At 43.2% G+C, this 16,725-nt stretch overlaps 2 protein-coding genes across 2 annotated transcripts; one reads left to right on the forward strand and one right to left on the reverse strand.

The window, feature by feature from the left end:
- Positions 1-1,897: 1,897 nt before the first annotated feature.
- Positions 1,898-2,272, reverse strand: LOC138357502 (cilia- and flagella-associated protein 251-like). The gene has a single exon (XM_069314360.1). It carries the CDS (start codon positions 2,270-2,272, stop codon positions 1,898-1,900), a length of 375 nt encoding a protein of 124 aa, XP_069170461.1.
- Positions 2,273-3,731: 1,459 nt separating this feature from the next.
- LOC138357503 (autotransporter adhesin SadA-like) lies at positions 3,732-8,131 on the forward strand. Its single transcript, XM_069314361.1, has 2 exons — positions 3,732-3,939; positions 7,875-8,131. The coding sequence occupies exons 1-2, from the start codon at positions 3,732-3,734 to the stop codon at positions 8,129-8,131; spliced, it is 465 nt and encodes a 154-aa protein (XP_069170462.1).
- The last annotated feature ends 8,594 nt before the right edge of the window (positions 8,132-16,725 follow it).

Here is a 16,725-nt window from a genome sequence, read left to right on the forward strand (position 1 = left end):
TATATTTCTTTGTTTTTTGTCTTTTGCAATTAACGAGGTCTCGTTATAATTGAGAAGCAAACTTCCATATTATACAGAATTTAACTTTAATAATAATCATTAGCGAAAATAATAAGACAAGTCACTTTATTTTAATCAGGATGAATATTAAAAATTAAAAGAGTAATATCCGGTGAAGCGGAAATAAGGGATTGACAGGATATAACCCGAGTATAATTTGAAACGAATATAATGATAATACATATTTTATCCAGGGGTGTTTATCCATTTGAGCTGGACGATAGAGTGACGGTCTTGCTCGATGCAGATCGGCGTTCAATCCCCGACCGTCCAAATGGCTGGGCCCCGTACCTTTCCCCCCGTCCCGTCCCAAATCCTTATCCTGACCCTTTCCCAGTGCTATATAGTCGTAATGGCTTGGCACTCCCCCCCCCCTCCCCCCTGATAGTTCCCTCGGGCCATTGGAACCCCGAACCGCACACCACCAGCACGATAGCCTGTGGTTCTAACCACTGATTGAATTCGAAAGGCCATTCCCATCCACAATGGAACACTTTTTTGTATCTTGTTCAATATTCCCTTCATGCTTAATGAAGTGTAAGGTTTCTTGTTTAAAACTTGGCTCAGGCATATCTCTCCTCTGCCTTATAGTCTCGACCGATGCCTGTACAGTGGTCCAAGTACCGTGGGAGAGTGGTAAGGTTCTGCACCAACGTGGAAATTGGGACAGCGTTTCAGTCGGGGATAGGTGGAATCAGACAGCATATTCACACTCCAGAGATGAGCATTTATACTCGCCTGGCCAGTCACTGTTTATTCTACCCATAGTAAAAGTAGTAGAAAAGTAAATCTACTTTATAAAGGTGAGTAGAAAAGTGAATTTCTCTCTCTCTCTCTCTCTCTCTCTCTCTCTCTCTCTCTCTCTCTCTCTCTCTCTCTCTCTCTCTCTCTCTCTCTCTCTCTCTCTCTCTCTCTCTCTCTCTCTCTCTCCCCCCTCCCTCACTCCCTCCCTCCCCCCCTTCCCCCCCCCCCTGTACAACGAGGGAGATCGAGTTAGTGGAGATGGGAGGGTGTGAAGGGAGCAAAGAGACAGTGATCTTCAAACCTCATCACAAATTGCAAATCAAAACAGAACGTTCCTCAATTTTCAGTCGTAAACAACAAAAATTTAAAAGGTCCCCTGGAGACATGGAGTACGGTCCGCTTTCTTTATTTTCTCTCTTTTATTTTTATTTTATTTTGTGATTTTATTTTTATATTATATTTAAAGGAAATGTGAATCAAAACTTAACTAGGTTTCATTTGTTTTTATGTTGGCTATTGGTGACTAATAGTATTTTTATTTTTTTTAGATAATTGAGAACACGAGGTACTAGGTACAATTCTGTACCTAGTAGCCAGAATGCACTATTTGGCCTACTATGCAGGGCTCGGTTTGCCTAACAAGCCAAGTTTTCATGAATTAATATATTTTTTATTATTTTTTATTATGAAATGATAAATCTATTCATTTCATTATGTATGAGTTAATTTTTTGTTAATTTGAGTTAAAACTAACATAGATATATGACCAAACCTAACCAACCTAACCTAGCCTAACCTATCTTAACCTAGCCTATCTTAACCTAACCTAAACAAACATAACTAAGTCAACAATTTATGTTCTTAATGTAATATAATGATAATTAAGAAATAAGCAATTGGAATTTTTTTGTTGAAAATAAAGAAAATCACTCGGCCTATTAGGCAAGTCGGGCCTTGCATAGTAGGCCGAGAAGTGCGTTCTGGCTACTAGGTACGACATTATATATATATATATATATATATATATATATATATATATATATATATATATATATATATATATATATAATAGGGAGTTTATACAATTTGTTCATTAAGAATACATTTTTGGGTAAAGATCGATCCGCCTGGTTGCCTGAGCCTTTGTATACTCTATTGACTTGCTTCTTCCCGTTGGCTGTTCCTGTTGGTTCTTCCCGTTGGCTGTTCCTGTTGGTTCTTCCCGTTGGCTGTTCCTGTTGGTTCTTCTCGTTGGCTGTTCCTGTTGGTTCTTCTCGATGGCTGTTCCTGTTGGTTCTTCTCGATGGCTGTTTCTGTTGGTTCTTCCCGTTGGCTGTTCCTGTTGGTTCTTCTCGATGGCTGTTCCTGTTGGTTCTTCTCGATGGCTGTTTCTGTTGGTTCTTCCCGTTGGCTGTTCCTGTTGTTCCCGTTTCTTCTCTAACATTTGTCTTTCTGCGTTCACCCCCATCAAGCCTCCTCATATCACCTCTTTTCAGTAACTTTTCACTGCCTTTTTTTATTCCTCTTCCACCGACCTTTTCCTCTCCCTCCCTGCATCTTTCTCATCCTCTCTTCTTTCCCACCCTTCCTATTTCTGTCCCTCTCCTACCTCTTTCTCCACTTCCTCTTGCCTTTTCCCCCCCTTTCCTCTTGCATTTTTCTCCTCTTCCACCTCCTCCTACATCATCTTCAGAGGAAGAAAAATATTGATAGAAGTTTACCAGTGAAGATGGTCGTTGTAGCTCAGGCACGCAACCTCCATTTTTATGGTAGCGTCAATGTCATCGTGGGTTATTGAGAATACTTTCGCCACGTAGACCACTAAGCTCGGCCAGTTAAAACTTGTCTACACACACTTAATTCACCGCATTTTATTACGATTTTTAACTGGATTGGACTTAATATTTTGGGTTTACCTTGCTTCTCCATGTATATATAATGGAGGTTTGGACTTAATTCATGGGTAAAATATACTTGTTGTTGGTCTTTTAAGTATTTGTGGTAGCCTTAATTACCCTTTTGAGGTTGATAGGCCTTAAGCCCAACACCAACTAAGAACGGGCTTCTGTTTTTTTCGAATTAAATCAAATTTTATAAGCGAAAATTTATGACAAACGATAGTACAATAGCTCAATGGATTTTGTAAATGTATATTGCCATGCTGTGAGGCAAGCTACATGGCCGCTCTCAAATAAAGTCATGCATTAATATACAAACAAATGCTTCCAACTGCACAAATATGCGCTATTAACAACTAGCAATATCTCCCACCCTTTGCATGGCAAATATGCGCTAGTTTGTTAAAAAAATAGCACCTTTGTAGTACGAAAATGCACCGTCAATGGTCAACAAAAAGCCCTCTGCAGTGTAAACAAACTGCAATATGGATAAACAAAAGCCTCCCCAGCAGTGCAAACATGCACCAGTATGGACTAACAAAAGGTCTCCATCTCTATAAACATGGACCAGCAAAAGCTCCCAAACTGTACGAATATGGACCAACAAAAGCTCCCTACCAGCTCTACAAACATAGACCAACAAAAGCTCTCCCCAGCTCTACAAACATGGGCCAACAAAAGCTCTCCCCAGCTCTACAAACATGGACCAACAAAAGCTCTCCCCAGCTCTACAAACAAGGACCAACAAAAGCTCCCCCCAGCTCTACAAACAAGGACCAACAAAAGCTCCCCCCAGCTCTACAAACAAGGACCAACAAAAGCTCCCCTCAGCTCTACAAACATGGACCAACAAAAGCTCCACCCAGCTCTACAAACAAGGACCAACAAAAGCTCTCCCCAGCTCTACAAACATGGACCAACAAAAGCTCCCCCAGCTCTACAAACAAGGACCAACAAAAGCTCCCCCCAGCTCTACAAACAAGGACCAACAAAAGCTCCCCAACTGTACAAACATGAACTGCAACAATAATGGTCAGCAAAGGCTTACCTACAACGCTGTTAAGGATTAATTCAGCTCGCACTAAGCTTCTTCACGATTCAGATATTCTTGTACACAAGACGCCAGCAGCAACAGCATTCTCTAGCAGATACCAGCAAAGCTATTCTGAATTGAGGGATATACACACTGAGAGGTGTACTCCAACTCTTGGTAGAGCGACGGCCTCCGTCCTTGCAGGTCGGCGCTCGATACCCGGGTGTCCACCATGTTTGGGCACAGTCCCTTCTCACTCCTTTCTCTCCTATCCCAGCTCCTAACCTAATATTCTTACCACGTGCTAAAAGTTCACACGCCCTATGTGCTTTCACTGAATTACCTTCCCTTTAGTCCTGAATTATTTACCTGAATTTACCTGAGGCCACTACCTCTGCAGAGGCTTCGACTGGGACAGAAAGCCGGCGGCATGTCAACGGTCCCCCCATATATATATAATATAGCTATGTTGATGAAAATCACAGCTTACTCCACCTATATTGATGAAAAAACAGCTTAAGTCGCTGCAATATAAAAAAGGAACGTGGTTAATGTTTACATTGATGAGGTTTCCAATCTTTTTGTCTCGATCTGCAGCTGTGACTTCAGACCCAATGATTATAATGAATCACAATGATTATTGGGCAAATACCTGCGATTGCTGCACGTTGATTGGACCAGCTGGGTATATACCTAGTTTACAAAAACAAATCATTCCTTCGTGTGCTAGAGCAACGATATCGACCATAGAATCCAAATTCCAATATGTTTTAGTAGAGAAAATGTTGTAATATTGAAGGTTTGAGGGACTAATGAGAATCGGTTTGGATTGTTTTTTAATTCGAGCGCTTCTGGAAGTCTCAACCACTTCAAATGTGACGCTCTTCAAATTGTGAGAACGGGCTAGGTGGAGTGATAGCTGATTGGAGGTCACCGAGAATTTCAATTAAGATATCTTCTGCAAACGGGGGCCTTTGACACCACGAAAATCACTGGACAAAAGGGATTTTCACTGCAATCACTTGATTTTGACTGCAGTGATTTTCACTGAAAATCATTGCAGCAACAAAATATAATAAGAGTAAGTATCTCTGAAGAAAGTGGGACACGTAATCTATCTCTCTCTCTCTCTCTCTCTCTCTCTCTCTCTCTCTCTCTCTCTCTCTCTCTCTCTCTCTCTCTCTCTCTCTCTCTCTCTCTCTCTCTCTCTCTCTCTCGTCTCTCGATCCCTCGTCACTTAATGAGGAATATTAACAAAGGTGTGGAAATTCGCCACAGGAGAGCCCCGTGAGGATCCTATGAAGAGTGCTTTCACCAAAATGGGGGTTTCAAGGGCTTCTCGAGGCATGGAGATTAGCTCACTTTGGGCCACAGGATTAAGGCGATGGTGCAAGCTCCAAGGAAACTTCAAAGGGGAAATAGATTCGAGCCTTGGAGTTCACTATATCAACTTTGTTAATAATAATTTGGCTATACAGACTTTTGCTGTTTGGATTTCTATATTTTGCTATTTGCTCTTAGCTTTTATTCACGAAAATATTTATTTTATCTTGATCAATCGTAAAATTAGTTTGTTTCAGTGAGTCAAAGGCTTCACGACAATTCAATAATTGTGTGTATTGTGGTGTATCCATGACAATACACACTCGATTGAGCTGCATACAATATGCGAGTTAGGATAAGTATGCCCCTTATCTCGATTACATGGGCTACATCGTTATTCACTAAACAATGTACGACCTCGAAAACTCCAACATCTTCACTCATAATATGCGGCAACGACGATCCAGCAATCTCAGCGTTACGTAACCCGGATATAACATATAAATTACCCGGATATAAAATTTTCAGCGTTTCGTAACCCGGAAAATAGGTTACCCCTGATATAAAATATCAGCGATACGTAACTCAGATATAAAATCTCAGCGTTACGTAACCCGGATATATAAAAAAGATTTGTCTACTGTACAATCCTTTGCAGCTAAGAGTCCTCCTGCGGGTTGGTTGCTCTGACTACAATTGCTACCATAGTATAAGTATGTGACATAGTTCTGTAGCATATATAAACTGTTGAACAAAACAACTAATCGAGTTATGATGCACCGCTGGCATTCCATTTTAGCAAACAAAAAATAAATAAAAAATCAAAACTAGGACATCAAAATGTGACGAGGCGACAGGTGGACCCAACATCTTGATATGACAAGGCGACAGGTGGACCCAACATCTTGATATGACAAGGCGACAGGTGGACCCAACATCTTGATATGACAAGGCGACAGGTGGACCCAACATCTTGATATGACAAGGCGACAGGTGGACCCAACATCTTAATGTGCCCAGAGTAACTGGTGGACCAAACATCTTTATATGACCTTAAGGGTTGGTCAAGAAACATCCTACCACTCAAATCACATCATTCCTGAGGACGATTACCCGGAAGGTTAGACGAAGATGGGTCCAGGAAGGGAAGGAAGACAGGCGTGCAGGATCGCTATACACCATTCACCGCCAGTTTCCTCGAAGAAAACCCAAGAGTTTTTTCCACTACATTCTTGACAGGCTTCGGAGGATGAAAATTCCTGGGGAAATTGTGATCGTGTAACCTCCTGAGAATATGGATTTGTGTGAAGCTGTTGGTAAAGATTCACTTATCACTGAATCTGATTCGAATAAAATGTAAAATTATTGGCCTCTGATTATAAAATACTTGGCAGGAACATAGCGAGAATTATTACTGCGCTGTGAACAGTATATCGCTTGAACTAAACTCTTGTTTCCGTGTGGAATAATGATTTTTTTTATCTTTGTTTAAGAAAATACAATATAAATCATTGTTTTAAAACACACACAAATCACACTAACGTGATGCATCAAATAAACAAATCTACAAGGGCCGTGACGAGGATTTGAACCTCGAATCCTCGTCACTTCGATGCTCCCGGACGCAGGTTCGAATCCTCGTCACGGCCCTTGTGGATTTGATCACGGTTGATGTTCTTTCGGTTGTAACTTCCGGTTGCAATTCTTTTACCATGTCGTAGCTCAGTCGATTAAGGTAGCGTCTGGGATCCTCTCGGACGTAGGTTCGAACCCTCGTCACGGCCTTTGTGGATTTGTTCATTTAATATGTTTTAAACTGTTGCGGAAACACAGAGTTGCGGAGATGCATATTGCATTGATGGTAAAATTGTAATGAAGTGGTTGGAGCAGGAGCGAGTCCCTGCGAATTGTATTTACCCAGGGTAGCCGTTATAGTGACTGCTGTGTGTACACCCCCCTAAACACCGAGTTTGTCTCATGACATACTCTCTCTCCACCAACAATAATATAATATTTGCTCGTTAAACACACTGGTCTCTGTATATAGGAGTATTCGTGTCAAGAGGCTAGGAGATAATGTTAGCTTAACCTTCTTAGTCTGACCCCTCAGTGTACCCCAATGTGGGCAGTTCAGTGACCTGGGGCCAGATTCATGAAGCAGTTACGAACCTGTACAGCTTTTTTTAATCTTTGGCGGCATTGTTTACAATTATTAGACAGTTAATGAGCTCCGAAGCACCAGGAGGCTGTTTATAACAATAACAACAGTTGATTGGGATGTTTTCATACATATAAACTGTTTAATAAATGTAAACAAACCCGCCAAAGATTGAGGAAAGAGGTACACGTTCGTAAGTGCTTGCGTAACTGCTTCGTGAATCTGGCCCATGGGTACTAAGTCTATTAAGTCTCAAGTCTGTTTCAGTCTGGCCTCCATAACGGGACACGGAGCTCTAGAGCGTGCTGGGGGACGGAGGAGGAGGAGGAGGCGTGTGTAACCAAGTGACAGCACGCTTGAGATGCGTGACCTACTGACAGATTTGTGCCATCGTCACCTGTGTGATGCCTCGCTTGTGCTGTCGCAGCATCCCGTCTTCTCAACTGTTTGGTTGGGTTTCCTTTACGTTATCTTGACCAACGCTAGAGATGCAGGGCAAATATTTGTCTAAATTGGATGTTTCCTCAGTCACTTTTTACTCCTCTGTAATAAGATTCAACAATTAAAGATTCAGTTATAAAATGACACCGTATCAGAGACAATTGACACCGTATCAGAGACAGTTGACACCGTATCAGAGACAGTTGACACCTATCAGTGACAGATGACACCGTATCAGTGACAGATGACACCGTATCAGTGAGAGATAACACTATATCAGTGACAGATAACACTATATCAGTGACAGATAACACTATATCAGTGACAGTTGACACCGTATCAGTGACAGATAACACTATATCAGTGACAGATAACACTATATCAGTGATAGATAACACTATATCAGTGACAGATAACACTATATCAGTGACAGATAACACTATATCAGTGACAGATGACACTATATATCAGTGACAGATAACACTATATATCAGTGACAGTTGACACCGTATCAGTGACAGATAACACTATATCAGTGACAGATAACACTATATCAGTGACAGATAACACTATATCAGTGACAGATAACACTATATCAGTGACAGATAACACTATATCAGTGACAGATGACACTATATATCAGTGACAGATAACACTATATATCAGTGGCAGATAACACTGTATCAGTGATAGATAACACTATATCAGTGACAGATAACACTATATCAGTGACAGATAACACTATATCAGTGACAGATAACACTATATCAGTGACAAATAACACTATATCAGTGACAGATAACACTATATCAGTGATAGATAACACTATATCAATGACAGCTGCAGCCCAATTCCTGCTTCATAAGGTTTGTAAGCTTAAAAAAAGTCGAAAATGCAACCTATAAAGGAAAGTAACTACTCACAAATATTCGCGTTTTCCATGCATTGTGCTCCATAGGTTCGGTGGGTTGGTTGGGTTCATACGTGTCTGGTTAGGCTATAGAGTTGCGTTTTTTCAAGGAGTGATAAATCCAGACCACAGGAGTACCCATTCTCTTGATGTCTGTATGTAGGTTAATATATATTGGAGCCATGTACTCATCTTGATGAGTTGACCTATCTATTTCAGGTGAACTCATCCCACCTGTAGGAGAGGGGGGGGGATTCATCATATGTGGTTCTTTCAAGAATGTTTCCGCAATGGAAGATCGTTGAAATAAACCTGAAATAGTATATAGGTCCTGGTATGGGACAAATGGGGGGGTCCCTGTGAGATCCAATTTGCAACGTCTCGCCTATTTCACTGCTTTCTGATTTTGGGGATTTTGTTCACTGCATTTCCTTCCTTGTCACTTGAGCCCCACAAGTGAGATATTCGCGGTGTTTGTGTTGTTGTGAATGTGTTTACATTTGAGTGTGTATGAGCTCACGTGCGTGTATGTGTCAGCAATAAACCACAGCAACAATCCCTACCAAGTTCAGGAAGAGCTTCCACCACCACATTGCAACTCTAGTGGTCCGATGACGCCGCTCTACAGAATGACCCACAAGTTTGCGTCCTTGAGCCCAAGTTGTTCCTAACATTCAGATATTCATCTGAATATCAGGGTATCCAGAATGGCTTAAATTAGCAAGTAAACTTAACCATGTGGAAATAGTTATATGCCTAGTCTCTTCCATGCTTAAATATGGACTCTTACAAAACAAAACCGACTACTACACGAGAAAATATACTTTTCCAATGGAAAATAGACTCCTACATAGGAAAAAAGACTCCTACGTGAGAAAACAGGCTACTACAATTAAATATTTTCAGATGACATTATATATGAGTAGAATAAGTACAGAAGACAAACGTAAAATGAACAATCCTGACTAGAAGGTGAAGGGACGACAACGTTTCGGTCCGTCCTGGATCATTCTCAAGTCGATTGTGACTTCGACTTGAGAATGTCCACAATCGACTTGAGAATGGTCCAAGGCGGACCGAAACGTCGTCGTTCTAGTGTGTGGTCTGGTCAACATTCTTCAGCCACGTTATTGTGACTCATCGCCAACATGTGGAAATTCTTCCCAAACCAATGTAAGCTAAAATGGATGTGTACAAGATTAGTACAAGACCTGAGGAGCAGTCTCACCCTAGCATGAAAACTACTCATAGATACATAGAGAGAAAAGAACTTTAGCAAAAGCATCACATAGAATTTCTTGGCGGATGATCACGTAAACTGTGCAGCATTTAACTATCTACCGTAAGGTATTATGATAAAATACACCACATAGTAAACAAAAATAAAATAAAACAGATTTTGGTGCCAGGCTGAACCCTCGCCCCCCCCCCTCATCCCCACCCCCGTGGCAAACACACACAGTGCAAGTTCAGGGGTCTGCAAACACTAAATCCACGCACACGCACCCCCCTCCCCCCACATAAACACACGTGCAACCCATCTCCCCCACAAACACACACACACATGCACCTTTCCCCTTCCCCCCCCACCCCCCACCCCCCCACACACACACAGCGACACAAACACCCTCTTCCTCCCTCCTTCCCCCCCCCACAAACACACACGACACAAACACCCCCTTCCCTCCCCCTTCACACGACACAAACACCCCCCACCCTCCCTTTCACACACACACACACACACACACACACACACACACACACACACACACACACACACACACACACACACACACACCAGGAACAGTTGTGAAACGCATGACAAGTGAACACACCGCAGGTGCCAGCCACACCTCAGGAATATTACCACAATGCACCTATTCATCATTTCCAACAATGTTGAATATGTTCATTTCTCCTGATTTGAGTATATATACCAATAGTGGGCATTTGAGATCTTTGAGCAAATACCTTGTCGGAAAAAAAACAATAATTTAATGTTTGAATTTACGTCCATAAACAAAATAGGTTAGAATTTTGTTAGAAATACATTTTACTAACATTTACTTTCTCACATAGAAGTTCTTTGAGAGCATTTACCTTATACTGATATAAACATTTACCTTTCAATGAATCTGGCGTATTTAAGTTCCTCTTGGAATCCTCAAAGGCAAAGTGAATACCAACTAACACAGCAAAGTATATAGGACATAGGATTATATACATGTATCAATATTGTCTCATTATCAAATTTCGTAAAGACAGTTTTAGTGTCATATTTGGTTTTAATTTAATTTTATTAAATTATGAAAATGATTTGGCCAAATTTATACGAGTGTTTACACTTTTTTTATCTCTAATAAAATACAATATTACACTAACTTTTTAATGCTGTTATCTTAGATACTTTCATTGTTTATGATGAAGCTGAGTGAATGCTGATTTTGTGGATTTTATCATACGTCTGGACCTGAAATCATCATCCTCCTCACTTAATCCATCTTTCTCCTCTCACCATTTCTCTCATTTGCTGTTCCCTTGCTCAATATCTTATCTCCTTTCCCTTCCACTCCATATCTTTCCCCTTATCGTGTACTCCTACCCAAGAGCCCCTTCACTCTTCCCGTTCCTTCACTCCATCTTCACTCTTCCCCATATTTACATAATTCCTAAAAGGCTTTAAGCCTCACGCGAAAATCCCTCTGGTCCTCTGTGCCAAAAACAAAAAAGACAAATTACCTCTTCTAAATTCTCAAAAACATGCCAGTCTTGAGTGCCCTTCTAGAACGGCTCCCTAGTGCCACCACAATTTTTTTTTGCCACCACCATCACAATACTTTTTGTCACCATTACCACCACATATCTTTCACGTCGCCAGTGGGCACCACCACCACTACCAGCTCGACCACCCATATCACCAAGCACGTGCCTGGTTGCACAACCACCCACCGCACTCTTCATTATCACTACAACCACTTTATTCAACCTGCCCCCACAACCACAATCTTCACCATCACCAGTACTCACCACAATACCCACCATCGCCACCAGCTCTCACCGCCACCACTACCAGCTTGAAGTGATTCTTTCCACAGACATTACACTCAAACCCTCCGATTGCGGACATTTATTACAAGTACTGACACTGCAGATGTTGATGGTATTGTCAGCTGGTATTGTCAGCTGGTATTGTCAGCTGGTATTGTCAGCTGGTATTGTCTGGGGACTCTTGACGCTATTTATTGTTACTTACACTGTCTGGGAAGACTTACAGTCAGCAAGAACAGCAACTCAGATCATATCTGATCTGGGACATTCCAATCAACTCGACCATATATTTGAAAACTAAAGCTGCTTCAGGAAATCTCCTTCTATTTAATAAATCAACATAGTTTTTATTTGGTTGCAAATAACCTACAACAGTTTTTCTTGTTTTCTTTATTAAATAATATACAGTATAAAGGGTTCCAGGCTCATTGACATCACCAGAGACCCAAGGGCAGCCACGTCTCAGTGTGGCGATCCAGAGAGGAAAAGCCTGCTGCGTCCTCGGTTCCTGTCCGGAAGAGGAGGAGCTTCAAGAGATCCATAACCTCTAAAACCATTGTTTAACTAATGTAAATCTTATAAACTTTAAATATCTAATAAAACACAAAAGACAAAATAGGTGGTAGGAGAAAAGCACAGAAACTGTATTGGAGAGGGACCTAAACATTACCTCTAATGCGTTGTGTGTGATTTCCTCCGAGACTTCACTTATTCCCAAGCATCCTTTTAGTGCTTGGTGGCCAGAGGCTGAAACGTACGGTAATGTCTCGATCACCCGCCTCTATTTCATTTCGCTCTTGCAATTTATTATCTTCTCTTTCTCACGGCTTCGGTGGATTCCAAACCCACTCTCTCTATGACCCCCCCCTCTCTCTCTCTCTCTCTCTCTCTCTCTCTCTCTCTCTCTCTCTCTCTCTCTCTCTCTCTCTCTCTCTCTCTCTCTCTCTCTCTCTCTCTCTCATAAGCTCAAAACAGACTATGTACTCTTTTTAAAGGAGGTCATAGCATAACATACATACATTCTTTTAACCTAACCAGTCAGTGGACTGACAACACTGGCCAGTGTCAGCGCTGCTGATAGCAACACAACATACACCTTCTCAGAGAGAGAGAGAGAGAGAGAGAGAGAGAGAGAGAGAGAGAGAGAGAGAGAGAGAGAGAGAGAGAGAGAGAATGGGGAGAGGGGCAGGAGGTAAAGCATTACAAATTCCGTGTCACTGGGACCATCGGTGACAGAGCCGCGTATAAATTTCATAAACAAGATGATTTATGCAACAGCGCTGTGCAATAGTTACCCCAAATAAACTCCGATAAAACAGTGACTTGAATCAACAAATAAAGTAACCGAATTTTGGCATTGTGGTCGATAGTGTTAAAAATGCTGAGTCCCTACCTGGCTGGCTGGCTGGCTGGCTGCCTGCCTGCCTGCCTGCCTGCCTGCCTGGCTGGCTGGCTGGCTGGCTGCCTGGCTGCCTGCCTGCCTGCTTGCTTGCCTGGCTGGCTGGCTGCCTGCCTGCCTGCCTGGCTGGCTGGCTGCCTGCCTGCCAACCTGCCTGCCTGCCAACCTGCCTGCCTGCCTGGCTGGCTGGCTGGCTGCCTGCCTGCCTGCCTGCCTGCCTGCCAACCTGCCTGCCAACCTGCCTGCCTGCCTGCCTGCCTGCCAACCTACCTGCATGCCTGCCAACCTGCCTGCCAACCTGCCTGCCTGCCAACCTGCCTGCCAACCTGCCTGCCTGCCTGCCTGCCTGCCAACCTTCCTGCCTGCCTGCCAACCTTCCTGCCTGCCTGCCAACCTTCCTGCCTGCCTGCCAACCTGCCTGCCTGCCTGCCAACCTGCCTGCCTGCCTGCCTGCCTGCCTGCCTGCCAACCTACCTGCCTGCCTGCCTGCCAACCTGCCTGCCAACCTGCCTGCCTGCCTGCCTGCCTACCTGCCAGCCTGCCTGCCTGCCTGCCTGCCAACCTTCCTGCCTGCCTGCCAACCTTCCTGCCTGCCAACCTTCCTGCCTGCCTGCCAACCTTCCTGCCTGCCTGCCAACCTGCCTGCCTGCCTGCCAACCTTCCTGCCTGCCTGCCAACCTTCCTGCCTGCCTGCCAACCTGCCTGCCTGCCAACCTGCCTGCCTGCCTGCCAACCTGCCTGCCTGCCTGCCAACCTGCCTGCCTGCCTGCCAACCTGCCTGCCTGCCTGCCAACCTTCCTGCCTGCCTGCCAACCTTCCTGCCTGCCTGCCAACCTTCCTGCCTGCCTGCCAACCTTCCTGCCTGCCTGCCAACCTGCCTGCCTGCCTGCCAACCTGCCTGCCTGCCTGCCAACCTGCCTGCCTGCCTGCCAACCTGCCTGCCTGCCTGCCAACCTGCCTGCCTGCCTGCCAACCTGCCTGCCTGCCTGCCTGCCAACCTGCCAGCCTGCCTGCCTTCCTAACAACCTTTCTGCTGAAATACTTACCAGCCAGCCTGTCTACCTTCCTACCTGACTTACCTTCCTCCCTACCTACCTGCCTACATTTTATTGGGGGGTTATATTTTGCCAACAAAAATTGGTCACGGTATTTCCAATTAGTATTATGTATAATCAAGTTTATACATTCTACATCAATAACGCTGTGGGAAATATTTGATTTATTTGGGAAATTCTAAGTTCTTTGTTTTAGGTCAAGTTTATTTAACAAACAAATTTATTCAAGCAATATTTTGTTTATTAACATAATTCATTCAGTGTCAATATTTATATAAGTGAATGTTTTATGAGTCGTAATTTTCGTAATTTTACGAAAAAAAAAATCGTAATTTTCGTAATTTATTATCGTAACTGTTTGTCAATTTAGGAAATTGGGATATATCTACACTTTTGTTTTAAGTCATATCTCGTTATAAAATAAATATTTGTCAAAGAAAAATGATGCTTATTCGCATTCTGCCATTAATGATTGCGTGAAAAATATATATTTGTCTGTTTTTCGTAATTGAAAGAACATTTTGGTTAAATCTGCCTGTCTGTTATAGGTCACTTTTTATTATTTAATACCCAGTGGTATTTAGTGAAAATATAATAATTACATTGCCCCTGACAACTGTGCAAAAAAAGTGTAGATCTGGCTTGCAAATTGCAAAATAATAATAATAATTCATTTTGTCGAGGACAGGAAGCCTGTGTATATAAACACTTTAGCATTATATCGAGGTCACCCCCAAGGTCGAACCGTGAATGCAACGACCTTAAAATGACCTTCACCAGAATGCAACACCACAACACGTTGTTGTTGTTTTAGATTCAGCTACTCGGAATAAAAAGTTCCAAGCAGCACGGGCTATGGTGAGCCCGTAGTACCCCACAGCAGTTTGTTAACTCCCGGGGTACCTATTTACTGCTAGGCTACCAGAGGCATCAGGCGAAATGATACGTACTCAGCTGGTTCTTTTCTATCCGAGGATCAAACCTGGGATCCTTGATTGTGAGTCGAAAACGTCGACTACTGTACCACAGGACCTCATGTCAATCTTATTGGATTGTGGCGGAAAGGCTCAGGAACTAGTCACAGGCCCGGTGCATGCCAGGTGTGAGGTAAGGGAGTGTCATAGGCCAGGCGGGGTCGGCTCCAGTGCCACACTTTAAGAAATATCGGCATCTAACCCAGCCTGCCCTTCCCCAGGGATGTTCATGAAGTCACGTTTGAAATACTGGTTGTGTTCTCCGTAGAATTATTTAAGTTCAAGGTTATATTATTTTTCTGAGAGAAAGGGGGGGGAGGGGCAAGGTAGAGAGGGAAGAATGGCGGGAGAGGACGGGTTTTTGAAGAGCGGGAAGGAGAAGGGGAGAAAGGGGAGAGGGGAGAGGATAAAATGGGAGAAAGGAGTAAAGAGGGGGAATTGGGGGAGAAAGGTGGAGAGGGTGAAGGAAAGTAGAGTGGGGGATAGGAAACGAAAGGGGTGAGAGGGGAAGAGGAAACAAGAAGGGCAAGAGGAGGATTGTATGGGGATGAAAGTGGAGAGGGGAGGAGATAGGGCAGAAAGGAATGGGAAAAAAGGGGGATAAGGAAAGAGATATGAGAGGGGGGAGGCGAAGAGGAGGGGGGGGGAGGGGCTCTTGTTGCTCTATAAGCTTAACAATTTATGTTCTTGGCGAATGAACTATAGGCCCATGTACTCACCTAGTTGTGCTTGCGGGGGTTGAGCTTTGGCTCTTTGGTTCCGCCTCTCCACCATCAATCAACTGGTGTATAGATTCCTGAGCCTGCTGGGCTCTATCATATCTACATTTGAAACTGTGTATGGAGTCAGCCTCCATCACATCACTGCCTAATGCATTCTGTTAACTACTCTGACACTGAAAAAGTTCTTTTGTGTGTGTGTATTCACCTAGTTGTGCTTGCGGGGGTTGAGCTCTGCTCTTTCGGCCCGCCTCTCAACTGTTAATCAACTGTTACTAACTACTATTTTTTTTTCTCCACGCCACACACACACCCTCAGAAAGCAGCCCGTGACAGCTGACTAACTCCCAGGTACCTATTTACTGCTAGGTAACAGGAGCATCAGGGTGAAAGAAACTCTGCCCATTGTTTCTCGCCGGCGCCGTGTGTGTGTGTGTGTGTACTCACCTAGTTATAGTGAAGGATGTGAAGAATGTCTCATGTAAACTATGAACACGAGTTAAGGATGTGAAGGATGTCTCATGTAAACTATGAACACGAGTGAAGGATGTGAAGGATGTCTCATGTAAACTATGAACACGAGTGAAGGATGTCTCATGTAAACTATGAACACGAGGGAAGGATGTCTCATGTAAACTATGAACACGAGTTAAGGATGTGAAGGATGTCTCATGTAGACTATGAACACGAGTGAAGGATGTGAAAGATGTCTCATGTAAACTATGAACACGAGTGAAGGATGTCTCATGTAAACTATGAACACGAGGGAAGGATGTCTCATGTAAACTATGAACACGAGGGAAGGATGTGAAGGATGTCTCATGTAAACTATGAACACGAGTGAAGGATGTGAAAGATGTCTCATGTAAACTATGAACACGAGTGAAGGATGTCTCATGTAAACTATGAACACGAGTGAAGGATGTCTCATGTAAACTATGAACACGAGTGAAGGATGTGAAA

Source organism: Procambarus clarkii, chromosome 78 (assembly GCF_040958095.1).
Source record: "Procambarus clarkii isolate CNS0578487 chromosome 78, FALCON_Pclarkii_2.0, whole genome shotgun sequence".
NCBI lineage: Eukaryota > Metazoa > Arthropoda > Malacostraca > Decapoda > Cambaridae > Procambarus > Procambarus clarkii.